The 26107-nt window shown below is 43.2% G+C and overlaps 1 protein-coding gene across 1 annotated transcript in view; it reads right to left on the bottom strand.

The window, feature by feature from the left end:
- The window catches only part of TLN2 (talin 2), a 438163-nt gene that overhangs the window by 7432 nt on the left and 404624 nt on the right, over positions 1-26107 (bottom strand). The window contains exons 53-57 of the mRNA XM_049613732.1: positions 16548-16653; positions 15538-15662; positions 3873-3998; positions 1734-1796; positions 1460-1642 (exon numbers count right to left, since the gene is read on the bottom strand). Of these exons, the coding sequence (XP_049469689.1) occupies positions 1460-1642; positions 1734-1796; positions 3873-3998; positions 15538-15662; positions 16548-16653 (603 nt within the window). The remainder of the gene's footprint in view (positions 1-1459; positions 1643-1733; positions 1797-3872; positions 3999-15537; positions 15663-16547; positions 16654-26107) is intronic.

Here is a 26107-nt window from a genome sequence, read left to right as displayed (position 1 = left end):
TAAGAGCCAGTGAGGTATCTCTATCCACATTTTATAGCTGAGGCAAACTAAGGCCTGAAAGGTTTTGAGTCATCTGTGTTAAGACCACATACTTCATACATGGCAGAGGCAGGACTTGAACCCAGGTCTCTCTTAACTCAGGATGCTTTTGCCAGAAGTGTCCCCCAAACCCACAAACCACATGTCATCAACATGAAGCTCCCCATTTCCCCCCTGGGTTAGTCCAGGGGTCAGATGAAGGTAAAGGGAGGTGGGTGAGAGAGAGACTCAGGAGAACCCAACAACAGAAATACATGTTAGGACTTGCAAAATAAAATTAGAGTTCTGGGTTTTGGTGAAATTGTTCTCATACTTCTGCCATTTATGAGTTTATTCATGACGTATAAACACTTTTTTTCAGCAACAGAAATAGTCTATATTCTAAATACCTGGAAAATCTAGGAAACTGGAAACAAAACGTCCAAGGCATAAGGAAATTCTGGCATAATCAGTTGATGTAATATCATGCAATCATTAAAAATGAGACTCATGAAGAATGGACCAGTTAGCTTTGCATAGAGAAATTATGACGCCTTGTCTTCAAGTAAAGAGACACGTATGATAAAATGTTACGTGAAAAAAAGCAGAATGTCTCTTGCTATGATTACAAGTAGACACAACTATCTTGTATAGACATAAAACAGGAAGAGAAAAAAATGATAACATTTGACATGGGAAGATGTCGAGGCTATGTGATTTTTTCATTCAACCATTTCCTTCGCTGTGTTTAAAACACTTCTGTAATTAAAACAATCAGGAAAATGTATATGCACTGGGAGAGACTGGATTATAACCTACATAATAACCATGTCCTTTGGGCTCTGGGAAACCTTAGCCACAGTCTCATATAAATGCCTCAGTCCTTTCTCTGCTTTCTTTTGCCAACAGTGGAGGAGGGCCCCCTCTTGAATAGGCACCATCTCGGGTGTGACAGAGGCAAAGATAAAGATGTGGTGCCTGTGCCTAAGGAGTTCACAGCCTCCCGAAAGATAGGTATAAAAATAAATACGGTGGTATCAGGTGACAGGAACCCCAAGAGTGGTCTGGCCAGGGGCTCTGGCAGGATAGAGGAGGGAATGACTGCCTGACATGCAGGAGGTCAGGGAGGGCTTTCTAGAAGAGGGGACTCTGGTGAGGAGTCATGAAGAACGAGCAGGTTGGGCTGGTGGGGAGGGGCTGGGACATTCTAGGTGAGAGAGGGCCCCAACTCATGAGACCAGAAGGCACACATGGACAATGTCAGTCTGCTGGGGCAGCAGCTGTAGGATGCATGGCCGTACGTGGTAAAAATGAGAAAAGTGGGACAGCGGTAGCCGATGGAAGGCCTGGTGGGTCATGCCAAGGAAGTGAGACTGTCCCCGTTGGCGACACTTACCCGCTCCAACAGGAGTATTTTCCCACCAGCATCAGTGACCATTACCTGTAGCCGCCTCATGGCCTCTGAATCCTGGTCGGCCTTCACCTTGCAGGCCACGAGCAGCTGAGCCGTGGAAGCAGCGACCTGCTTGGCAGATGAGATGAGCTTCTCTTCACTGGCATGTCCCTGAACAGAGGCATTGGCCGCCTCACAGAGACTGCTGGTTGCAGCTGCCACCATCCGGGCCTGGGGACAGTTGACAGAGAAGTGACCCAAGGCCCAAAACTCCCTCAGGGGACCCAAAAAGCAAATGGGAAGGAAGGAGAAGGTGACTCACGGCAGAAATCAGCCCCTGCGACCACTGTCCGTCATCCGCAGCATTGGCGGGGATGGAGCCCACCTAGAGAGTGTAGAAATCCGTAATGAGAGCCGGAAGGTGCAGGGTCATCTGCAGCCCCTCAGACTCTACCCTGCTCTGGAACTGGAGAGAACGACGTCTCCTCGGACACAAAACACCACCAGCGTGAGAAGGGAACACCCTTTCTCATGTGGGATTCTGCCATTCTGAGACTGCCTGCGGTCCACGGCACCACAATGACTTAATCTGAAATGCTCAGAATGGTCTCCCTTTAGTTTCTGGGAAAACTGCTCAGGAGTGATGGACTGGGGCTGTCCTTACATGCTTATTTCCTCTGCTGACCTTTCTCCATTTCAAACATGGGAGCCACTGAGCCCTCTTCTTTCAAGGGCCAAGGGAAACTTACATCTCTCCTGATCATTGACCCTCAGGCCATGCTGTGACTTTCTGGCAGATGATGGGGGAAAAAAAAAAAAAAAGATAGTGCCTTTCCTTTAGTATGGTGGAGTGCAGACCTTGGTCTTAAGGAAATACAGACTATTTTGTCAGGGGTGGGGAGAGAAGTAGGAAGCTAGATGTAAGATGACCTCTGCTTTGATTTAGAAATTATACGAAGAAGTGAAACATTTTCTGTCCAGATGTAGAGGGAATGGCTACGGGAGGATACCTTTACATACCTTTACATGGCGGGAGGTGCCTGGAGAGGTCAGAGAGGAGATCTCAAACCTCAATTTGAATATGAAATTAGGGATCTGCCAGCAATTATTAGGCACCATACCAGGGCTCGGTGAACATCAGATAAAACCCCAAGGTCCTGTCTATAAGCCTATAGCTTACTCAAGTCCAGGGGTGCCTCCTTTACCAACTTTCTCAACGTGTCAACAAGTTAGGTTCTCTTAGTACCTAGCAATCTGGTGCACAGTCAGCCCTTTATCAAGAGACTGAAATTTGTAGGTAAGATATTCCTAAAATCTTAAAATTGATCCATTTTTAGTCTTTACATATTGATGGGTCAACAAGTACTTGATTAAATAAGGTCAACACTCTGCTGTATCTACAGAGCATAAGGGAAAAGCACAAAGGGACAGACCACATACTGGCTGGAGAGAAATACATATGTCAATAATGAGCAATAGAACACACGATGGTTTAGAAAGAGGAGCCGAAGTCTGTGGTCTGGACTACGACAAGGCTTAGCTCACAAGCCACTTCGTGGAGGAAGACAGATGGCCACTCGTTGGACCTAACTTCCTGTCTATATTACAAGTTTTCTCAGGTCAGGGTGCAATCCTATCCATCTACCTATACACTGATGGCAAAGGCCTTTTAATATTAGGCAGAAATAATTGAAAATGATGGTGACGAAATTCCCCAAACCCACAACCTGACAGGATTTCTGTAGTGCCTCTATATTTGAGAGGCTGTCTGCAAGGCGCGATTTGGATGGAGTCATTCCATGTTGTATGGGAACACCACCAGGGGTATTCTAAACTGTAAGACCCTCTTATATCCAGGAGTACTCTAATATACTAACAATCCTTTGGGTCACTGAAACAGAACTATGCTTTCATGCTAATGCGGATGGAATGGGTTACTAGGGATGAAGCAGATAAAAGAAATCTCAGATTTGAAACCAGACTGGCCTTTTTTGATCAATGGGCTCAAGAAAATGCTAACTGCAGAGCTGGACGGCATTTAGCTCAGCAGTTCTCCAAAATGGATTGAGACGTTGGAGGTGGAAACTGTATTATATAAAGTCCCTGACCACGGTGCTCCTCCAGCCATCCGCTAGGAAAATATGACAGTTCACATCTTTAAATAGCTTAATCTACAGTGGGAATATAAACGTCTTGTTCAGGCCCTGATCACTGTCTGGAATGGGACGCTTTCCTTAACAAGAAGCAGATGAGAGGCCCAGCAGCCAAACCCGTCCTTCTGGAGGTCAGGCTTAAGCGAACAGAGTTTTCAGTCAGATGGGGCAAAGATGAGCCATTCAGTGAGGGAGGACGCAGCGCTGGTTTCCTCAGTGCGGGCCACGAGCGTTCACATCTTTCCCTCAGCCCTCAGAGGCTCTTGCTGTGGCAATGTTCCAGCACGTGGCCAGAGGGGTTTACCCACCTTTCCTTGGGCCACCAGCTCCCTCTGGGCTGCCGAGGCCGATTTGACCAGGGCACTCGTGGCAGCGGCAATGGATTTAGCAGCTTCCAAAATCTGTTCTTCAAAATCCAGGGTCTCATCTGCTTGCTATAACAAAAGAAAATGGCGTCACATGCCATTCACATCCACAAAGGGCGCTTTTTTGCCCAACGACTTACTGCTCCATCACCTGGCTCTTCATCCGTTTATGTCTTTTGGCTGACAAACCACACCCAGGGCAGGTAGGCCTAAGCTGCCCCAAATCTCCATCTGCTGCCTCCCCCCACCTTCCCCGATTCTAAAAGGTACAAGCTGCTAGCATTGACATTCTACACAAATTTCAAATCAGGAAATTCTAAGACTATTTTTCCAGACCAGACTCTTTAACAGGATGTAAATTCACCGTGAATAAACTACGCTCAAATTGCTCCATTGGCATCAATAACCGAAATTTAAATAATCGGTAATCAAAATCTCAAGAGTGGGTGGTGGAATCCTCTCTTCCAGACCTTAAGGCTCAAAAATGGGTTGAAACAATGATGAGGTGGCTAGGAGTGGTGAAAAGCCTTATTTTTCTTGGGTAAAAACAAAAGCAAAACCGTATTTGCATCTTCTGCGGCTGAGCAGAAGGAGTGACTTACTAGCCACAGCTCACCAAAGGGGGGAAAGAAATCCAGGTGACATGACATCGAGGTGGAACTTGTTCAGCCCCCTGGGAATGTGAGGCCCGGCTCCACCTGGGGAAGACCTCCGGCCATGACTGTGCAGGTGTTATGAAGCTAGGAGGGCCCTGCTCTAAGTTCACCAGCACCAGGCCAGAACAGCCCCGGTAGCTGAAGAGAAGCTCTGCTAAGTGGGGCAAGCATAAGGACCTTGATCCCAGGCTGGCTGGGATGCAGTCTCACAATTTGGGGTGGTCACGCTGGATGCCCTCCATGGTCCTCTCACCACTAATGTTCTGTGCACCTGAGTACAGTTAAGTCCCCCTTTGGTTAAGGAAAGTTAAAGGTGTGGCTGGTACCTTTCAGGCACTGCAGTGAGGGTCAGGTATAGCAATACTTTTCTTTGTGTGTTAAAATATACATGCCATTCACCCTCTGAACCGATTTTAAGTGTACAAGGCAGCATCATCAGGTGTATCTGCAATGCTGTGCAACAGCAAAACGTCTTTAAGAGTGCCTACCATGTGCCAAATGTTTTGTGAGGCATTTCCACTTCCAATGCTTGTTTAATTCTGAGAAAGAGGAAAACAAATCTTACACTGTAGTTATATTCATTCTTATATTCACAGTGAGAAAGCAGACTCAGGGAGCTAGAGTGTTGGGATGAGGTCATAGGGCTGCAATTAAGATTCTCCATCTCTCGGACTCCATGAGGATCTGTTCTTACTAGCCTGGTCACCCCTCTGGGCATCAGAGATGACTAATTTCGTGCCAGAGGCTCAAAGTTGGTCACTAATGGTCCCATATGGAACATCAGACAGGATGGATACATAGGTACAATTTTTTTTCCGTTCCCCATTCTTTATGACCACATCTTGAACTATGAGAGATTCCAAGCTCATTTTTATTTTTTACAAGTCATGTTATCAAAATAACATTTCAGGGCACGTCTGGTGAATCCAGAGAACGATGCCAGCATTTTAGAAGTTCTGAGAAGCCATACATTCTTTCTTATCTGACCAAGTCTTGCTCTAGGAGCATTCAGGACAGAAGTGGATTCAGTTGCAGTGGATTCATTTTGGAGTAAGGGAGCTTATAGTAGTGGTGGAGTATAACATTTATTTACTGAAATAGAAAAACAACTCATCATAAGACACTGGCATAAAAGGTACTATCATACATAGGCCCCAAAGAAATTGCATTAGGCTCTGATATCAGTAGTTATCTAGTCAGTGACCTCGAATTAAGAACTTTTTTGGAAATTCACTCTACAAAAGAAACTCAAGTATCTAACAGATTAAAGCACCAGGGAAATCACGTAATTTTTGAGCCCCAAGGGAGCCCCCTCCACTGTGGCAGGGGAAACAGAAGCCCATGGGGGCTTCTGAATGGGTCCCAGATCCTGATCTTAGGTGGCCTCCAAGGTGAGTCCATGCATAGTGTGAAGTACCCCATCCGATTTCTGCTTTCTCAAATTTTAGGATCCACAAAAATGGAGTTTTCTTCCAATTAAGTGCTAACTCTAAGCCATGGCTAGATCTTACAGAATCATCCTATTAAAACTAATTTCAAAGGCCTCTACCACGTCTCCTGCTGCCGTGAAGTTTTTTTGTAGAACACATACTTGAAATAGATATTCAGCTTGGAAATATTTTTGACACCCACAGATTTTTCTTGCAGTGGCAACTGGTATAATGCCTGCTGATGAATTTTTGTTTTTCTTTCCATAACATCTCGATGTTTTCAAACGAACATGGCAGAAAGCCTCCTGTCTGGGAGACACTTGCTCTGACTAAAAAGTACTAGTTTCCCAAGAAAGGCTTAATAAAGCCAAACGGGATGACAACAGGGACAGAGGGCTAACGTCTAGACATTGTAGGCCAGGTTTATCACTAACTGCCCATCTTTTCTCTCCTGCTGGACATAAACATCAACACCAGGCACTTCTTCATACCACACACAACTTCTAGCCTACAAGGTGGGATTCTCCCCAAGCCAAGGACACTCGGAAATGCCTAAGTGTCCCTGTCCATGCTGCCGTCTCCTTGGCTCTCACCAGCACCTGTGACAGCATCTGGGGGAAGGGCGGTGAGAGCTACAAGAGGAGGAGGGCGCATGCTCAAGCGTGTTGCAGAAAAGGAAAGAAACAAAGTGGCTTGGTCTTCAAAGGATCTTCCTACATAAAAGGATCACAACGAAATTGCAGGATTTGTCAACAGAACAAATCCCACTGTAGCTGGGGGATGGCGGGCAATGAGGACAGTCACATGGACGCTACAAGGAGAGCCTGAAGAACCCTGAGACCCAGGGCACAGGGAACTTAAGAAAATGCTTTCATTAAACAGGCTAATAAACGGGCAGCCCTTGCTCAGAATCACCCCATGATCTGGTTCAAGATGCAGATTGTGTTTCAATAGGTCTCATTTCTAATGGAAGTGGGCTACTCCACGGGAAATGCTAGCCTGGGCTACGGGAAACAGACCCCAGTTAACTGAAGCCTAGCCGCCTGACATTTCCTCCAGGACACGGACTGTGTTTTATTCCACTAATGTGGTCTCTCGAGTATACAATCAGGCAGCGTAGACTACATGATAAATGTTTGCTGAATGAATGTATCCATTCAAAACGAGTCTTCCAAGTTCTAGAGTTCAGCCAGAGGGCAATTTACATGGTTGGGGAAGGAGAAATGCATGGAGTAAGCGTCTACATCAGTAACTGTCCGTTCTGGGTTCCTCCGGGAGGAAGAAACACACATCTATACACTGGCTCCTGCCCCGTTCAAGGCCATGGGTTGTTATTTGTCTGCTCTGCCTTCACCCCTCAACCTGCATCCGTAGTTTGTTGTGACATCTACTTGTGCACATACGGATGCAAATGGCATTTCCAGCATTTTGCAAAGAGGCTCTTAGCAAAGCAGTGCTGGTGAAAAGAGCACCAGATGTGCAAACAGAGAATCTGCTCTGCTTAAATGATTGCTGAATCTGTCTTCTCATCCTCTGTACGGTGTGCCCTTTTCCCTGCTCCCCTTCACTGTAAGAAAGCACTGGCCAGCTCACCGCCAGCCCTCAGGAGCTGTCCTTCCTGGACTGTCCACTAAGCCCTAGCAGAGGATAGACCTATCCTCATCTTGACTTTCTGGTAGCTTTGGGAAAGGCCCAAGCACCCTTTTGCTGGTATTTTTCCTGTTTGGTGATCTCCTGCAGAGCTTCTCTTTTAAAAAGTTGGAGGTCTGGGGAAGTGCCTCTGGGGAAAGGCCACGTTTTGGGCTGGCTCTCTTGATGTCTGCTCTCTGTGCTCAGAAGAACATGTGAGGCTCTTGTCTTGTTCTGATTGATCTAATGTGTCTCAGGAGCTTGAGGTTCTACTGGGGTACGAAGGGGGAGAAGAGAAGGGAAGGGAAAGGGGAGGTCTTTACTCAGTTTGTATTTTGCCTTTTGGCCTTTCAGGCATTCTGAGGACATAACCTTTGGAGCAATTCATTTTCTGAACCTTCCTTCCCTCCTACCTGATAGGGTTGTTATAAGTACATTATAAATACATGTAGAGCACAACTGACTCGTAGCAAATGCTCAACAATTCCTAACAATTAATTCATGGTGACTTCTCTTACTACCTTCGTGTTCTGTGGTTTTAAAAACTGTTCTTTTTAGACTTGGTGCTAAGCTAGTCTGTTTTCCCTCTCTGAACCGTTTTCCACTCATCATTTGGAGAAAGGGTCTAACTGCCACTTCTGATGACAGCCTAAAATAACTATAAATAAAACCCGTAATACACCAATGATGAATGAAGTTTCAAGTAACACATGATACCAACTGGCACTGCTTCCAGCTTCTGCCTCAACCCCCCCAAAGGAGATGGGCAATCTGGGTTCTAGTCAGTGCCCTGCACTTTCTGACCACAGAGAATTTGCTGCCTTTCTCCAGGTATCAATCAGTTTTCTATTCGTTACTTACGGAGGAACCTCAGCTCTCTTGGTCCTGTAGCCTAGACGTGCTACAGTTCCAAATTAAACATTTCTTAAGAAGGTGCTGACTCTCTCTCTTCCTTATTCTCTTAGTCTCCTCCATGGAGAAACCCTGCCTCCCTCATGCCGCATCTTGGCCAACCTTTTCCCTGACAGGTTGTGGGGCACATGGTGCCCAGAGAAAAAATGTTTTGGTCTGTCGTCCTTTTACTTGCCATTTGTGACTTACATCCCTGCAGCCCTATGGCCCCTTCCCCCATGAGCTTGAAGGTGAGGTAGCTGAGGGTATCCATAGGAGATGGTCCAAAGGTCCCTGCCCTGGTGTCCGCCTCCCTCTGTGTAAACCTCCTTTAAGGGACTGCCTTGCTAAGAGCTGATAAACACAGGGGTCACCTTTCTCACAACTGGCTACAAAAAACAGATCACAACTCACGGTGCCATTTTTCCACTTAGAAACTGTGCTTTGTTCTGTGTTACCCAAAGTCCTGCAGAATGCTTGCTGTTAAAAACAAGGTCATATCACATCAGACACTTAAAAAAAAAAACAACTTTGGAAATATTTCTTAAAGGTGTGGACATTTTGCATATAATTTAAATATACTTGAGGGAAAAAAGGAGGCCAACACCAAGAACACACACAACACCAGGGAAGCATTTTCTTGCCAATTGGAAGCCTGAGTGGAATAGTTTGGCTGCTACCAGTTTGCTTCTGGTATTGAACTAAGAAGTGCCTTGGGAGAGACCTTAGCCTGTACCCAAAAACTCAACTGTATAAGAGCCAAATCAGCTTTTCTTTTAGAGGCCACATGGGTGGGTTGTCTTTAGGACCACCACTCTTACTATAAATGAGAATTTATAAATGGGAAGATTCTTAGAATAACTAGACCTGCCATGATCCCAAACCTGGACAGCTGGCCTCGTTCCCCTGAAAGCCCTAGGCAAACAGTAAACAGTCAAAATGGATGATGGAGAGAAAGGAGTGCCAAGTGGTTTTGCCTCCAACTTGGGGAGGGACCACTCTTTGTACCCAGGTAATAACTGCATATTCATGCAGCATCCATTAGAAAGTGTCCGAGCTTGCACGATTCGTATGTTAGGAGTGGTTTTCCCATGGTAGCTGTTGTTTTATTTGTTTTATTTTATCTTTTTCCTGATAAAAAGTAACACCACTGAAACGATCTTTTAATTGCTACTTCTGTTTGATGGAAAAATTATTAAAGATGATCGTGCTTTCAAAACAAGTCATGTGAGTGTTTACTTAGGAAGCACAGACAAAAAAGATAATGGAATGCTTTCAAATATCTCGATCAGATACATTTGCTGCTGTGATAGGAATCCTCTATGTAACTGACGAGAGTGTGACAAGACCTCCTGTTCTACACGGTCGGGAGTCACCTGGGAACATGGGTGGGTTGAGTTCCCCGCACACTTTTGCTTTTCACACTCTTTACATCTCCGGGACTGGCAGCCACTAGTGGCAGATGAGCTCAAAGCCCCCACTTCAGCCTTACAGAAAATGTCCTATCTGTTCCTACTGCTCCCTGAACACCTGGCTATCCCTTCCCATCCACTCAGCTAATCAGTACAGCATGCTGGCCAAGAGCAAGATTACAGAAAGAATTAAGAAAATCCCATCAGTTTTAACCAATGGGTTTCCCCTCAAGGCCCTTTTAAACTGGGTTTTTTTTTTTTCCGTTATTTATAATAACTTGTCATCTCTTTTCCATGACAGTTTGTCATTTTGGTCCAATAACTTTAACTGCAGTCAAAACCCAAACGCTGTCCTCTAGCTGCGTGAAGGTGGCAGCATCTTGCACACCCTCCAAACTGATCTGTTCTCAGTGGACAAGGATCCCAGGGACAGGCTCCACGTTATAACTCTGGAAGCTGGGACTCCAACACTGTGTTTCCCTCTCCTGTGTCATCACTTTGCTGCTGTCACTATGCATTCACTGCAAGCAACTTGGAGATGGCTTCTAGACATAACAGGGGAAACTTTCCTGACCAACCTGTTCGAACCACTGGCTCGCCACCTGTGTGGGGCATTGCTTACACACATACTCAAATGTGCTCTTAAAAGAGCACTATTCTGCTCCAAAAGACTGAGCTGTTGGCACAATGGTTCTCTTTCCAGAAAGCAGTGCTCAGTCTTCTGTTGAGACAGATCAGAATGAACTCACAAACTGCACAGGCGCTTCCATGAGGAGGAGGTCAAAGCCAACCAAAGGCGGCTTGCTGCGTGCCAGAAAAAAATGTTTCATAATCCCAAACTTCCTGTTGCACCCAATTAGGCCATGGAATTACTTTCTGATTGTCAGCTTATTCTAAATATTATCAACTTCGACTGACCAGTTAACCTATTACAGGAAATGTGACAGACAGAGTGCACACTATCTTTATTAGATACATTTAGTCCTGAAGTTTCTATAAACCCAGTGACTCACCATCCCTACAGTTAGTATGGCTGATTTGGTTTATATGTTTTGATACTATGGGCAGAAGGGAAATTTACAGACAGTTGATCTGTGTTTAAATATTTGCTAGAAATTAGATTATGAAAATTACTAATTTCTAAATTGAAGATCAGGATGAAATGTAAATCTACGTGTGTGGGGGTTATAATGCTTTTAGCCCATGTCACAAACATGGCCTGGAACCTTCCATTTTTTTTTTTTTTTCCACTGAGCATATCCCTTAAGGATTCATTACTGACAAAACTAAGCTATACATAATATCTCAAGCTCTTACGAAAACATCCACAATTATGATTTGTTTCTACAGCAAACAAAAGAATCTAGCGACACTGATACAGGTCTTAAACGCTACAAGAAAAAACGGAAAGATAACATTATGAAATGGAATGAGCACCCCGTCTTCTAAATCTGCTTGTGAGTTTAACATATGCTTTCCTGTTGCCTTATAAACTATATTAGGAACCCCCGGAGACAGGGCAAGACACTGTAGGAATATGTTTGATATATAGTTGGATTAAATAACAACCTAATATATCAAACATATCACACAGAGGCCTGCAGAAAAGGCATCCAGGTTTGACTGAGCTCGAGAAAAGGCAGAGTACTGCAGGCTACGGCTGCAGGGGGTGGTCACCACTGCCGCAAGTCCATTACCTCTCTGTGGAGCACAGTCTGTCTGTAAGTGTGGAAACGACACCATTAGCAACATTGTAGTTACACGCACCAGCCTCAATACATCCGACCTTCTCTCCTTTTGCTTTGATACAATCTTCCCAAGAAAACAGTGGATCCAACAGTGCCAATTGGTTATTTGTGTTTGGCAGATCCCAGGCAAAAAGAGGTGCTGAGATTTTAAGGGCCTGAGCGGGGAAAAGGTGCCAGGAATCATCTTCATAAACCATGGAGCATTCTACTTTTAAAACAGGCGACCTGAGAATGCGGTGAGCAAAACAATTCAAACAAACAAAAAAAATAAAACATTGCCCATCCCCGATACTATTCCTCTGAGCAGTGTAAATGCTCTCCCGTTACGAAAGGAAAGCATTATTTGCTCTCTACTAAGGGCTTGTGTGTTCGTGTGTAGTTACAGGGATGGGAATGCGAGAGCAAATGCTTATTCACAGTATCTTGGGGATGACTTATTTTTTTTTCAGTTATGGAAGGGGATGGAGAGAACCAATGAACCACAAAAGACTGGCTGCTTTTGGTGTCAGACTGGGAATTAAAAAAAAAAAATGTTTATTTTCACAGAGTGTGTGTGAGTGCAGGGAGGGGCAGAGAGACAGGGAGAGAGAGAACCCCAAGAAGACTCCCCACTGACAGGGCAGAGCCCGATGCGGGGCTCAATCTCACAAACCACGAGATCAAGATGACCTGGGCCAAAATCAAGAGTCGGACGCTTCACTGACTGATAAACTGGGGAAATGCATTCCTTTATAAAGGTAAGGAAGATATCTGATTTTATGCAGTTATTACCACATAGCAGATGGTTTTGTTCCTAGACAGGCACAAAAACCCTGGTTTAGGTTGAAGATTTCTTTAAAAGAATTTTATCGATAATATAATCCATGTGTCAGGAGCCTCTGGCCAATGGGTGGCGTAAGACTTCACATCATTGTGAGACACTCAGAAAGTACTGAGCACCCTTCCTAACAGGAAGAGGGGAGCGGCCTAAGGTAGGCGTCCCCAAGGAAGAGACTCAGGTCAACAGTTATGTCCACTTTGACCTTGACCGAAGGATTCCTTGGCTCTCCGTAAAGAGCCACACTGTAAATACAAAAGCTAGATGACCCCAGGGCAGTGCAGGGAGCACCCACACATCCACCTCTGCAGCCATCACTTATTTTTTAAGTGCTCTTATTTTTAAAACACTGTTTTACAAAATTTTAAAACCCAGGCACTCCCTGAATTCCACTGTCATTCTTGTACATTCCCCGCCTGTCTCCTTTGTATGTAAGTGTTGTTTACAGAGTTATACCGAGCACATAATTCTGCATCCTGTTTTTTTGTTCTGTTTTGTGTTTTTACTTTACGTTTATGCCATGAGCAGAATCCTCTGCACACCGAACAGTCCTACCAACATTATTCTCAACAGCTGTGTACTTCTTCTCCAAGGAGACACTCAGGTCACGTCTAACTTCTTATTACAAACAAGGCTACAGGCAACAGCCCCGACCGCTTCCCCTCCCCCAGGTTTCTTTCTCTCTGGATTTCCTCCTTTGCACAGGAAGTGGCAGTAACAGGTCAGAGGGTACAGGCAAACCAAAAAGCTTCCCTGTGGAGCTGCCCCAGCCTCTGACATTGGCTAAACCCAGAAAACTGGTATGAACTGACTGTGTCATCCATAGCGCACATACAATGCTTCCAGATCAGTCGAGGCCACCTGACTCTGGCAAGGTATTTTGCCTTTGATTCTCCATGGACAGGTGTTGCTTTGTGGGCACGTTGCAAGGACCCGACGAGCCAACGCCTGTAAAGCACTGCTTAGCACATACTTGGTACTCAATCAGTGTGAATTTTTTATTTTCTTTTTGCTAAGGCCATCAGCTCATGGGTCTATGGAAAAATTATTCTTTCAGGCATTCTCCTAGGAAGTAGTAAATAAAAGTCTCTGAAGCATCTTTTTGGTTACTGCTTATTCAGTTAGGCACTGTATTCTTAAATTATCTCATTTAACTGTTATAACAACAATGCTATGGGGTAGGGCCTCTAATTGCTGGTTTTTTTTCAGATCAAGAATCACGAGGTATATCGATGGCTGGACAGAGGGCAATTAGGACTCAGAGACAGAGCACAGAGGGACCTTACAAAAGGACAAAAGGAGAGGGATTGAAACAGGAGCTCTTAGAATCTGGGGAGGTGCTAATGTTACATGAGCACCAGGCTAATTCTCCAGAACAGTGTCAACTGACATGACTTCAGCAATAGCAGACGCAAGCTCTCCACGAGAGGCTACTTGTGCTAAATCAGATGAGGAAAAGGAAAGACAAATTACACACAAAGCCTCCAAATCTTAGTCAACAGTTGCTTGCTTCTTAGTTGAATGCACATTTTCCATTTGCAATTAACCTGATTTATCAAGCACAAATAAAGACAAGGCCAGAAAGTGGGAGTTGCCCCTATATACACACCCAGTTCTTAAACTTGTTGAGAACACCTTGGACAATCTCAGACCTCTTAAGACCCTTAGGTTAGAGGCTAGTAGAGAGAACCCTGGTAACCCCCAAATCAGAAAGCCATAACTCCTAAATTACATCTTGATGAGAGATTTACAGAAATGCCTTCACCAACTATCAGCAACTATCAGGAGACTGGTTCTAAGAATTTAATGGTTTTAAGAAGGTTCCCAAGCTCAATACATTCACTTACATGCTCACGTCTGTTTTACATGCAGCATTAACCTGGGTGCTGCTTTTGAGTGGTTTGGTGTATTTCAGTGCTCAGACTCCATCTTCTGGTTTTATAAAAATGGTAGAGTTTTAGGCATACCTAATCTGGGGGATCCAGCTTTTTCTGAGGGGAAAAACCATATTTTACCTCCTAAGGTTTTTGGGTCCTTGGAAGAGAAGTGAGGTGATAGGGACTTGCTTGAATACAAAGAAAAAGAGGCCTCCTCTGATTCCACCGTCTTCTGGGAGAAGACAGCCATGGGAGGTAGAGTGAAAGGTAACTGCTTCTGGACAGGACTGGGCTTTGCCCCTAGACAGCACTAGCTCACCATCCTTTTATGTATAATTGTCCTTTCTATGGCCCCATCTTAGAGTAAGTCCTTAAATGTCTGTTTCTCTTTAGCATCTTAAGTTTTACATTTTTAAAAATGTTTTTATTTATTTTTCACAGAGAGACTGAGCATGAATGGGCAAGGGGCAGAGAGAGAGGGAAACACAGAATCCGGAGCAGGCTCCAGGCTCTGAGCTGTCAGCACAGGGCCCAATGTGGGACTTGAACCCACAAACCGTGAGATCATGACCTGAGACGAAGTCAGATGCTTAACCAACCGAGCCACCCAGGCTCCCCTTAAAGACTTAAGTTTTAAACATTTATCTAGATGACCAACACAGATGGAGAAAGCATACCAGCCCACCAGTCTCCAGCATATACTGAGGAACTCTGTTACTAGGTCCACTTTGAGGTCCACATTACCCTTTATTGATTTGAAGAAAAGGAGAGACCTAGCATTGCTATTTGCACTGCATTGTGGAAAACAGAAAATTTGAGGGTGACAACGTCCCCTTCAGTAACAGGGACTTCCCATAGTAAGCATCCAACACCTGCTTTCTATATAATGGAACTAAATTCAGATCCTAAGTGCCCTGGATTCTTCCTTTGGATGCCCAAAGGTATTTTTCTGGGTGGTTAACCTGAAGGATCTGGGTTTTTTTCCATGCCCTGTAAAAAAGTGCTGGGCAGGTAGAGCAGGTCTGCCACTTGCCAGTCTAACCACGGGGAAGGAGACAGGCTCCCTGTGGGCACACCTAGCTTCACTTCACAGCCATCCACAGGAAGACCTATTGACATCGGACAAGCAGCCACACATGGACACTCACTTTCGGTTTGGCTCTTGGCTTCAGTTGCTCTAACTTCTTAGCAGCAGCCTCAATGGATGCCGCAGCCCCCAGTAATTCTGTTTCCGCGATGACAGTTGGGTCTTCCGGATCCACCCACTCTGTTCCTAAAATCAGTCCAAAGAGGGTCATTCTTGGTAGCTATGACCGCAGGGCTCTGGCTTCATTACCAACCATATCTGGATTTACGTGCAAGGAGGCTCCGTCAGCCTACTAGTTGCACCGTCCTAAGGGATCTTCTCTCCAGCTCTCACCGAGATCAGCTGGGCGAAGGGGAGCTCCTATCTGATCCTGTCGCTTGTGTAAGTCAGTTGTGTATACAGCCCTACCGCAGGAGCACTCATCGATGCAGTGTCAAAAATCAAGATCTCATGGTTCAAGGCCAGCTCGAGCCTTACTCTGACTTCTTTCTTAAAGCTCATGAACGCAAGTAACCATTTTCAAGATACTTGAGACTATGCGGACCACACAGATTTGTCATCCTCTTCTCTTGGGGACTCATGGAGAACCACCATTCACCTCAACTCAGACAAAGGGAACCTGGTAAGAAAACCTTGCTCTGGTGAGGTGACTGCTTCTAATGTGACCACAAGGGGGTGTGCAAACAATGTACACAGATGGTATCATTTCCTAGACATGGACTGTATGATTTGAATGAGGATATTCTGATGAAGGCAAATAGAGATAAAAATAAAGGGCGATACCCTTAAGAGAAGTGAGCTGCTCTAGGTGGATTATACCATTTAAGTGGAAGTACTTAATCAAAGGACTGGAAAAGAGCCTTGCTCGAGGAGGATATTACTTTGAAATTCTAACTCTATTCTCATTTGCTAAAAAAAACAAACCAAAAAACCCAACAAAAAAAACCCCCTACTGTATTCCTTCTGACTGCATTCACCAAGAAAGGGCCTGTGTTGGCTGCGGGGTTTCTTTGCTCAGTTCACGGCCGCTGAGTGGTGTCCCACGAGATGACACGAGAGAATCCAGCCTACCTTTCATGGCTTCTGCTGCCTGGATGAGCTCAGTCACGGCACCAGCGACACGCTTGGAGAAAGCAGCCAGCTGGTGCTTGAGTTCCGGGCTGGGTTTCTGAAGAATCTGAGGATGAAGAATAAGTCAAATGCATAAGAAAGATGGTAGCCGTTGTGACAGAAAGCACACTCTTACTGGTGAACCGAGTTGGACAACCTGGTTTGAAGTTGCAACTCTGCCACCCAAGTGACTTCAGAAACTTGGGGGAAAACACTTAAGGCTCACTGGCCTTCAGTTTCCTGTGAGAAATGAAAAGTTGGGAATTATGAGTTTTTCTAAGGTCCCTCTGGACACATTTCTGTAAGATCGTAAGTGTGATGAAGTCCTTATTTGTCCTTTATTTGCCCTTTCTTTTGTACATAAACCAAACATATGCACACGAAAATTACGCAGTTTAGGAACATTCCGAGTGAACGTGAAAGCCTGAGGTTACAGGTCAGATGGTACTTGTGACAAAACAAATGTGGGACCAGAAGAAATATGTGACTCCGGTGGGGTCTCAGAGACAAAGTCCCAAGAGAGCACAACCTTCTGATCAGAGGGCAAGCTCTCCTGCGAGAGATTCTGAGGATTTTCCTTTTTTTTTTTGAACTAGCTCAAAGGTTTTTTTAAGTTTCTTTTTTGCCTTTTGGTTTTTGATGGTGTTAAAGAAGATATTGGCTATCCAACACCCAATCCAATTTATAGGATATCCTGTGTGAGGATTTCTTCTCCAATTCACTCAAGAATGGGATGAGATCTTCACCATAAATTTACATTCTGACTTAAATCACCCTGCTCCTGCCTAACTCTGAAATTCCTCTTCCAACATTCTTTTTCTGCATTTCTTTCTCATGCTTCCCAGTGCTACTCTTCAGATTAAGAAATGCTCAAACCTTCAGGAGGAAAGCACAACTGCTGCCTCTCTCTGGATAATTTTGAAGCCTCGAGCCAGGGATAAACATCGCTTTGGAACTGGACAAACTTGTGTTCACACCTGGCTTCCTTTGTGCCTGGTTTTGGACACTGGGCAGATTAATGAACCCCTCAGAACCTGTTTTCTCCTCTGTAAAGCTGGGATAATGCCTGTTCCTCAGGATTGGCATAAAGATCAAAAAGAGTAACACATAAGAAACACCCTGCACAATGCCTCCAACACGGCAGGTGTTCGTTAAATGTTAATTCCCTTCTTGGTGTCCCATACTCATTCTTAGGAGTCTGGAAAAGAAGTCTTTTGGACCCCAGAGATAAAAGAAAACTGTAAGTCTGGTTAAAAAAAATCTGGGTTTGGGGGAGTTAGTGGTATTATACTTTGACCAGCACTGGCCGCACCAGTGTGTAGAAGACATTGTATTATATGCCTGAGCTGATTAGTCAAAGGTCTTTGAGCATCACTTTACATGCATCCATCACCATCCTCCTTCCTTTGGCAATCTTTAAAATTTATTTTCTATTTGCTACTGTTCCATGAATTGAGTTACTCTGCTCTTATTTTCTCACCCTAGGACTTATGCATATCACTATGCAGATACTAAGAACTCAGTACAGGGGCATCTGGCTGGCTCAGTTGGTAAAGCATGTGACTCTTGATTTGGGAGTTGTGGGTTCAAGCCCTATGTTGGGTGTAGAGATTACTTAAAGAAAATTTTTAGGAAAAGAAAAGAACTCAGTACAATTCTGAGAATGAGTGGACAAATGAATGGATGGGTAAAAACAGAGCAACATACCATTGGGACAAGTCCTAATATGATAGCTTCATGGACCAGTTCTAAAACACTAGAACCATGGAGAGGTGGGGGGGAGGAAGTTAAGTGTCTTTTATTTTCTAATACAGCCAGGGGTAGGCAGTTTAGTTAAGTATAGGTTCTAGAGTCAATTTACCTATGTAACCCTGGTCTAGTTACTTTTCTTCTAAGCCTCAGTGTAAGTAAATTGCCTAGTAAATAGGCATAGCAACAGTCCTTTTGTTACCGACTTGTGGTAAGACTGCATAAATTAATATGTAATTTGATACAATATATATTCCCATCAGGGCTATTGATAGAATTGGACTGAAGTACAGCTTGGGCACCAGGGTTTTTAAAAGTCCCCCATGTGATTCTCATATATAGCCAAAGTTGTAAACCACTGCCCTAGACTCAAATGGTACCATTTGGCACCACTTAATCAAAGGCCTGTACTATTTTTTCCCCCCTGAAACAATACATGTTGTAAGTTCACCAGGTGAATAATGGTTATGGCTCAGGGTTTGAAAAGCTAAGTGGTCCATAGCCTTGTTCGTTGGTTAAGTTGGTTTATCCATGGTGGTCAACACAACAAGAATAAGCAAAGAATTAAAAGTATGATGGGGAGATTCACAGTAAATGATGGAAGACTGAACATTCTCTACCTAAGATCAAGAATATGGTAAGGATGTTTGATCTCACATCCTTATCAGTATTGTACTAACATTCCTGGACAGTGCAATAAGGCAAGAAAAATAAGTAAATGGTACAGAGATGGAAGAGAAGAAGTAAAAGAATCTTTCTTTATAAATAATGTGAATATCTATATAGAAAATTCTGAGGCATATGTAAACAAAAGCTTCTAGAATAAGTGAGTATAGCAAGGTAACAGGCTATAAGGTCAATATACAAGTATCAATTATATTTTTAGGTTCAACAGCAATAAAAAAATAAGAATTTTTAAAAAGCAGTATCATCTATAGCACCATAAAAATTATGAAATACCTAGTGCTAAATGCAACAACACATGTGCAAGACCTGAATCCTAAAAATTATAAACATTGTTGAAATTATTAAAGGAGACCTAAATAAATGGAGATATATGCCATGTTGACAGATTAGAACACTCTTAAAATGTCAATTACCCTCAAATCTCCCCCACAATCCCAGTCAAAATCCCCAAAGCTTTTTTTTTTTAGATATTTACATGATGATATGAAATGCAAAGCACATAGAAGAGCTAAAACTATTTTGAAAAAGAACCAAGTTGAAAGTCTTCAACTACCAGATTTTAACATTCATATAAAGTAGTAGTAATCGGGGCGCCTGGGTGGCGCAGTCGGTTGGGCGTCTGACTTCGGCCAGGTCACGATCTCGCAGTCCGTGAGTTCGAGCCCAGCGTCAGGCTCTGGGCTGATGGCTCAGAGCCTGGAGCCTGTTTCCGATTCTGTGTCTCCCTCTCTCTCTGCCCTTCCCCCGTTCATGCTCTGTCTCTCTCTGTCCCAAAAATAAAATAAAAATGTTAAAAAAAAAAAATAAAGTAGTAGTAATCAAGACATCATGATATTGGTACTTGGACATATAGATCAATGGAGCAGAAAAGAGTCCAGAACTAGATTTCACATATATAGTCAACTGATTGCCATTAAGTATGCTCAGATGCCTTTAATTCAATGGGGACAGAATAATTCTTTTCAACAAATGATGATGGAACAATTGGATAGCCATACGTAGGAGTATGAACCCTGGCCCTTTCCCCACATCTAAACCTAAATATAAGAATTAAAACTATACAGAAGCAAACCAAAGAAAATAATCTTAGTGCTCTCAGATTTGGTAAGGATTCTCTGAGGACAAAATATAAACTAGGCTTGAAAACTTTAAAAATCATGAACTTGGAAGTTTATGTTTTATAACTTTAAAAACATTATGCTAATTTAAAGAAGCAGTCACAAAAGACCATATACTGTGTGATTCCATTTATATGAGAAGTCCAGAATAGGCAAATATACAGAGGCAGAAAGAGATTAGTGTTTGTCTAGGTCTTAGAATTGGAGTGAGGGCAATGAACAACTGCTTAAGGGTATGAGGTTTCTTTTTTGGGGTGATGCAAATATTCTAATATTTTGTGATAGGTGCACAGCTCTGTAAAGACAGGAAAAAACAATTAATTTAATGCCTGAAATGGGAAAATTCTGTCATATGCCAATTATACCTCAATAAGGCTGCTCAAAAGAGAATCAATCAGGCATGCAAATTAAAGAACAGGAAGCTGGTGAGAGGTAGCAGAGCATGGCACCCCGAAATAACCTCTTTGGTATACGGATTGTTTTGGGCTAATTATTGTGAGAAATAGACACGGGAGAAGCTCTGAAAACAGAGTAGAAGTTACTCTTTTGAAAGAGAAATTTACAGTGACAAAGCAAATCTTCCTCTGTTTAGAGTGTCTCCCTCTCCCTGCCTGAAGAGAAGGTTGACTCTTTATCATGAGAGAATTTATCAGAGGAGAAGGCACAGATTTAAATCTGCATAATCTCCTGGCAACCTCCAGGAGGTTTTTCCTGGCAACCTCCCATCACCTGTCCCAAACCAATTACACACCTTTTTTTTCACTGAACTGAACATGGGTATTTAAGCCAGTGGTTTCGGCCACCTATGTAGTTACTCATTTTTCCCCTGGATATCTGCTATGCATCCATGAGGTACACAATGTATTTGTTTTTCTCTTGTTAATCTGCCTCACTACACAGGGTCTCAGGCAAGAACTCTGAAGTGTAGAGAGAAAATTATTTTTTCTTCCCTTATACCGGGGTAGAATCCTAAAAATAATTTGCAAACATAACTGATGCAAACAAACATTCAATTCATCTTATGTGTTTAATTATTTGAGATATAAGATCTACTTTGGCTTTACTTTTCTATTTTTTCAAGTTTTATCTGAGCTTTTTGTTTCCTTAACTCTCTGCAGCATTGTTATTTTCTTTTTTAATAACACACATTTCCATCTCTCTCCAGACGTTGTTATGAAAACAACAAGGCAAACCACACCCTAAGAGAAAGGATTAAAAAAAATTTCACAGTTTGTATCTAGAAAATGCAAAAAATTCTCAAAATTCCATAATAAGACAAACCCAATGAAAAACAGCCAAAAACATCTGAATAGGGACTTCACCAAGAAAGACATACAGAGGGCAAACAGGTGCATTAAAAAAGATACTCAACAACGTACATTAAAACCACAGTGAGATACCACTGCACACGCACTGGAATGACTAAAATTGAAAAGACAGACCATTTCAAGTGTTGACAAGGGTGTGGAGCAACTGGAACTCTCCTCCTCCGCTGGAGGAAATGTAAAATAGTATAACTATTATAAAAAAGTTTCCCAAGAAAGGAAAAAAAATGCATACCTATTTTATAAGTATTCCACATCCAGGTATTTATCTGAGAGAAATGAACAAATTTAGACTCAGAGATTTATACAGAGAATGGTCTTGGCAGTTTTATTAGTAATCAGAAGCTAGAAACAACTTAAATATTTGTCTCTTCACCTAATGATGGACAAGTATGACAGACCCATTTGATGGAATACTACTTAGCAATAAAGGGGGACAAATTATTGTTATACATAACAACATGGCTAGAATTGAAATATTGATGCTGAGTGAAAGAACCAAAACAAAGAAAAGTATGTGCTATATATCCCGTTTACATAAAAGTCTAGAAAGTATAAACAGATCTATAATAACAAAAAGACCAGCAGTGGCCTAGAAATTCTGAGGAGTAATGGATACATTCGTTATTTTGATTGTGGTGATGCTTTCAAGGATATATTCACATATCAGTACTCAAAATGCACACTTTAACTATCTGTTTATTGTATGTTAGTTATGGTTCAATAAAGCTGGAAAAAAAGTTAGGGGTGTGGTGGGCAAATTCACTTACATCATCAAAGTGGAGTGATTAAAGACTTCTGTCTTTAAAAAGAAGAGCCTGGAGGGTGAGAGAGAGAGAGCCACTCCTTCATATACTCTGGCTCTGAGAAATTACAAGTCCTATGGTAAAGTATCCTATTCAGACAAGGCAGGAGGAAAGGAGTTCTATTTTTATTCTGCCATTAAGTCAACATGATTTCTAATAGCAGACAAGAGACGGAACCAAATTAAAGCTCTGCTAGTGGAAGCGAGGGTAATTTTAAGGCTGTCAAAGATCTCACATTGTGGTTTAGCAGCAATATTGAACTGTGGTTGCTACAGAGGCAATGTGGCTGCCTCTTGCAGTACAAACCTACTATGACAAACCAGCAGAGAGCAAATGCAGGAGGCCAACAGTGCTCACATGGGCGTGTCTAAAGCTTCACAGAGCAGCTCCCTGGACAGCAGGGACAGGGCTCTGCCTAAACTGGATCCCATTATTTGTTAATTGCTAACTAGATTCTCCAAAGGAAAGGATTCCCCAAGCAGGGGTTCTTGATTTGGAGTTTCTAAATTCCCAAAGAATCCAGCTGGGCATTTGGGTCTGGGGACCCTCTTAACAGTTTAAGGAACAATTTTGTGCGTGTAATGTGCTGCGGTTTCTCTGATGCTGGTAGTGGGAGGCAGGAGATGGACTTTCAGCTCCAAGGGGTCTAAGAATGCTAAAATCATGATAGTTATTTGTGCCTAGAGAAAAAAGGAGAATGGGATTGATAACGGATAAAAAATTATTGATATAGATTTTTTAAAGTAGGGATCTAAACCCAATAGGACAAAGCATTAACAAAGTTAGTTAATTATAGAGGGTGGGCACATGGATGTTGATATGATTTTCTGTATTTTTAAGCTCTTTCAAAAGTAAAAACTGAAATATACAAACCAGCCATTAAAGTTAAGAATCCTTGGCCCTAACATATTTAAATCGAACAAGACTGAAGCAGCATAACTTTCCCCACATTTTGATGCGCCTTAATTTAAGAAAAGCAGCAGCTCACTAAAGAAGCTCCCTGACCAGCTGAAAGTGACCTCAGTTTATTTCTGTAAATTGCTGGACACTGTCTCCAAACCTTTATTTCTACTTCTTTCTCTTTTTGTAAAAATTAGACAATTATCTGGCCTTTCTTCAGCTTTCAGGAATCTTACTAGTTCTCTTTCAACAATTAAAACAAGACATCAACTTTACAAGAGATCCAAGGGGACTGTCTCAAGATCTCCTGTTACAGTTTTTAAAATTTATTTGTATTTTTTAAATTGTTTTTAAGTTTAATTATTTTGAGAGAGACAGAGCACAAGCAGGGGAGGAGCAGAGACGGACAGAGAGAAATCCAAAGCAGGCACCGTGCTGTCAGCACAGAGTCTGAGGCGGGGCTTGATCCCACAAACCATGAGATCGTGACCTGAGCCAAAATCAAGAGTTGGACGCTTAAGTGCCTGAGCCATCCAGGCACCCCATCTCCTGTTACAGTTTTAAGTTAACTTTCTTTTCAGAATGGAGATGCTGTAGCCATCCCATGAAGACCAGAAATGAAGAGGAGAACAGAATGCTGTGTGTTCATGTGAAAATCTCTAGTTTTTTAACTGTTTCTTTATTCATCACCCTCAAGGAGCCAATTTAGTATCTGACATGAATGCTAACTTCCCTGTTTGTGTGTCTCCATTTTCCTTATTCCTTGCTGGGTTCTCCACCAGCACTGGCCTCAGTCTTGTGGCTCCTGGGCCTCTCACTGGTGTATAATCTTCCACACTTGGGCCTCGTGTTAGTCCAGATTTCTTCTCAGTCTGCTTTGGAGGAAGAATTAGGGCTAACGATATGAGAGATGAACTTATTCTCAGCTGCAGGCCCAAGAAAACTACAAATGTCCACAGCAGACGTGAAAGAACGCTGTCATAGGACTTCTGCAATTTTCAGTTATGAACTGCTATTTTTCCTATGTTTATGATAATCCCCCGGGAAGCCTTGCTCTCTTGCTGTGTTTTTATTAGAAAATAACCTTCAAAGATTATGTCCAGCTTTCCAAAGAGACAAACATAAATATATGGACAAATAAAGGTATGATGCTAATTCATTCACATTTCCCTCAAGTCGGAACCATCAGTACCTGTCATGAGGAGGCAGAAACATCCTTGCAAAAGATGAGACAAGTTCTGCATGTTTTATACCATTTTTAACACCATTCAGGCTTTCTTTCTATTAATGATTTCTTTTTAGCACTAGCTACCTTCACAAAATATACCTCAAAACAGCTCTGGGGAAACAAGATGTTTCTACTTCCACCATGATTCTGGGTCACAATGATGAAGACCGTATAGAAAGATGAAGAGAAACTCAGATGGCAGGCTTTTAACAGTCACCTCGACCATCCAACTTGACAACACATAAGGCTTAAGAGTCTCGTTTCTCTAATAAATACAAGGAAGAACTCGTAACAGAAACCCATCAACTAATATGAGCAGCCACAAGAGAAGCATAATCTACTGCAAAGTGCAATCGCTCTTGCCTGGGCCCAGAAAAAGAAGGGAGTGGATGCTCCTGTTCTTGCTAAGCTCTGCCCTCCATAGTTAATCTCCCAAATCACACATGATGTGGGGTTTCCATGCACCAAGTGCCCTTCTTTCTCTTCCAGAAAAACCTGATGATTATCATTAGGCCCGATGCCTGATAGAGTAATTAAGCGGCCATAAAACTGGGGTCTCTGAATGTGTGGACTGGGAATGGCTACTATAGCTTCCCTAATGTTCATGGAGGCATTGGACCTCTTGGTCTTTTCTCGCGCAAAGAGGCCAATCATCCACCCAACCCCTAGAGGCCTTGTCTTCTTTTGCTCACCCAAACAAGATGCACACGGAGAGAAGAGCTCAGAGACAGGGGGGTGGGTATCTCTTTGGTAGATGTGACATCTGGCTCCCAGATATTGGCAAAGGGTCTAAAGTTGGTTTGAGGTGGGAGGGGACCCTCTGAGGGTTCCATTTTTTCTTCCCCCCTTGGGAAAATTTCTCAAGTGCTGGCCCCTGCCCCTCCTCATGAAGGCAAAACTCCTCTCCCAGGTATAAGCTGTCTTGTTGCTGCAGAGCACGACAGGAGACCTTCAGTCCATTAAACACCTTAAAGGCTGTTGCCTCCTTTTTATCCAGGTTGTGGCTTTGTCAGGGACACAGCTGGAGGTAGATGCCTCTGCAGTGACATTCCTGGTACATGGCTCACCACGAGCAAAGCCGGAGAGCACCAGCCTGAGGGCAGTGTGCCTGAGGCCTGGACCTACAGGCGTGAGGTAAATGATCAGCCCTGCACAGATACAGGCACAGGTGCTACAAGACATAGGGTTTGCTCAATAAATGGAGCTAGAGAGGGGTGCCTGGGTGGCTCAGTCGGTTGGGCATCTGACTTTGGCTTGGGTCACAATTTCACGGTTCATGGATTCGAGCCCTGCGTCGGGCTCTGTGCTGACAACTCAGAGCCTGGAGCCTGCTTTGGATTCTGTGTCTCCCTGTCTCTCTGCCCTTCCCGTGCTCATGCTCTGTCTCTGCCTCAAAAATAACCAAACATTAAAAAAAAAAAAAAAAAAAAAAAAAAAAGAGAAAAAAAGAAATGGAGCTGGGGAAAAGGGGCAAAATGAGGATCCCTCATTTAAATGAATATGAAAATCCCAGTATTTTCTTCCCTCCCAATAAATGATTAAGAGGAAAAAAAAAAAAAAAGTCTGAGACAGAAAGCAATATGGGAAATGGGCACCCTGTGGGTGGATTTCGATGAGGTGAAAAGCACACGTGAGCTGAGCCCCGAAGCCCAATCTTCCTGACATTCTCATGGATTCCTGACACTGTTTACCATCCGAGGAAACTCAA

Source organism: Panthera uncia (genome assembly GCF_023721935.1).
Source record: "Panthera uncia isolate 11264 chromosome B3 unlocalized genomic scaffold, Puncia_PCG_1.0 HiC_scaffold_1, whole genome shotgun sequence".
Lineage (NCBI taxonomy): Eukaryota > Metazoa > Chordata > Mammalia > Carnivora > Felidae > Panthera > Panthera uncia.
Note: the sequence above shows the minus strand (reverse complement) of the source record. Positions and strands in the feature narration are given on the sequence as shown.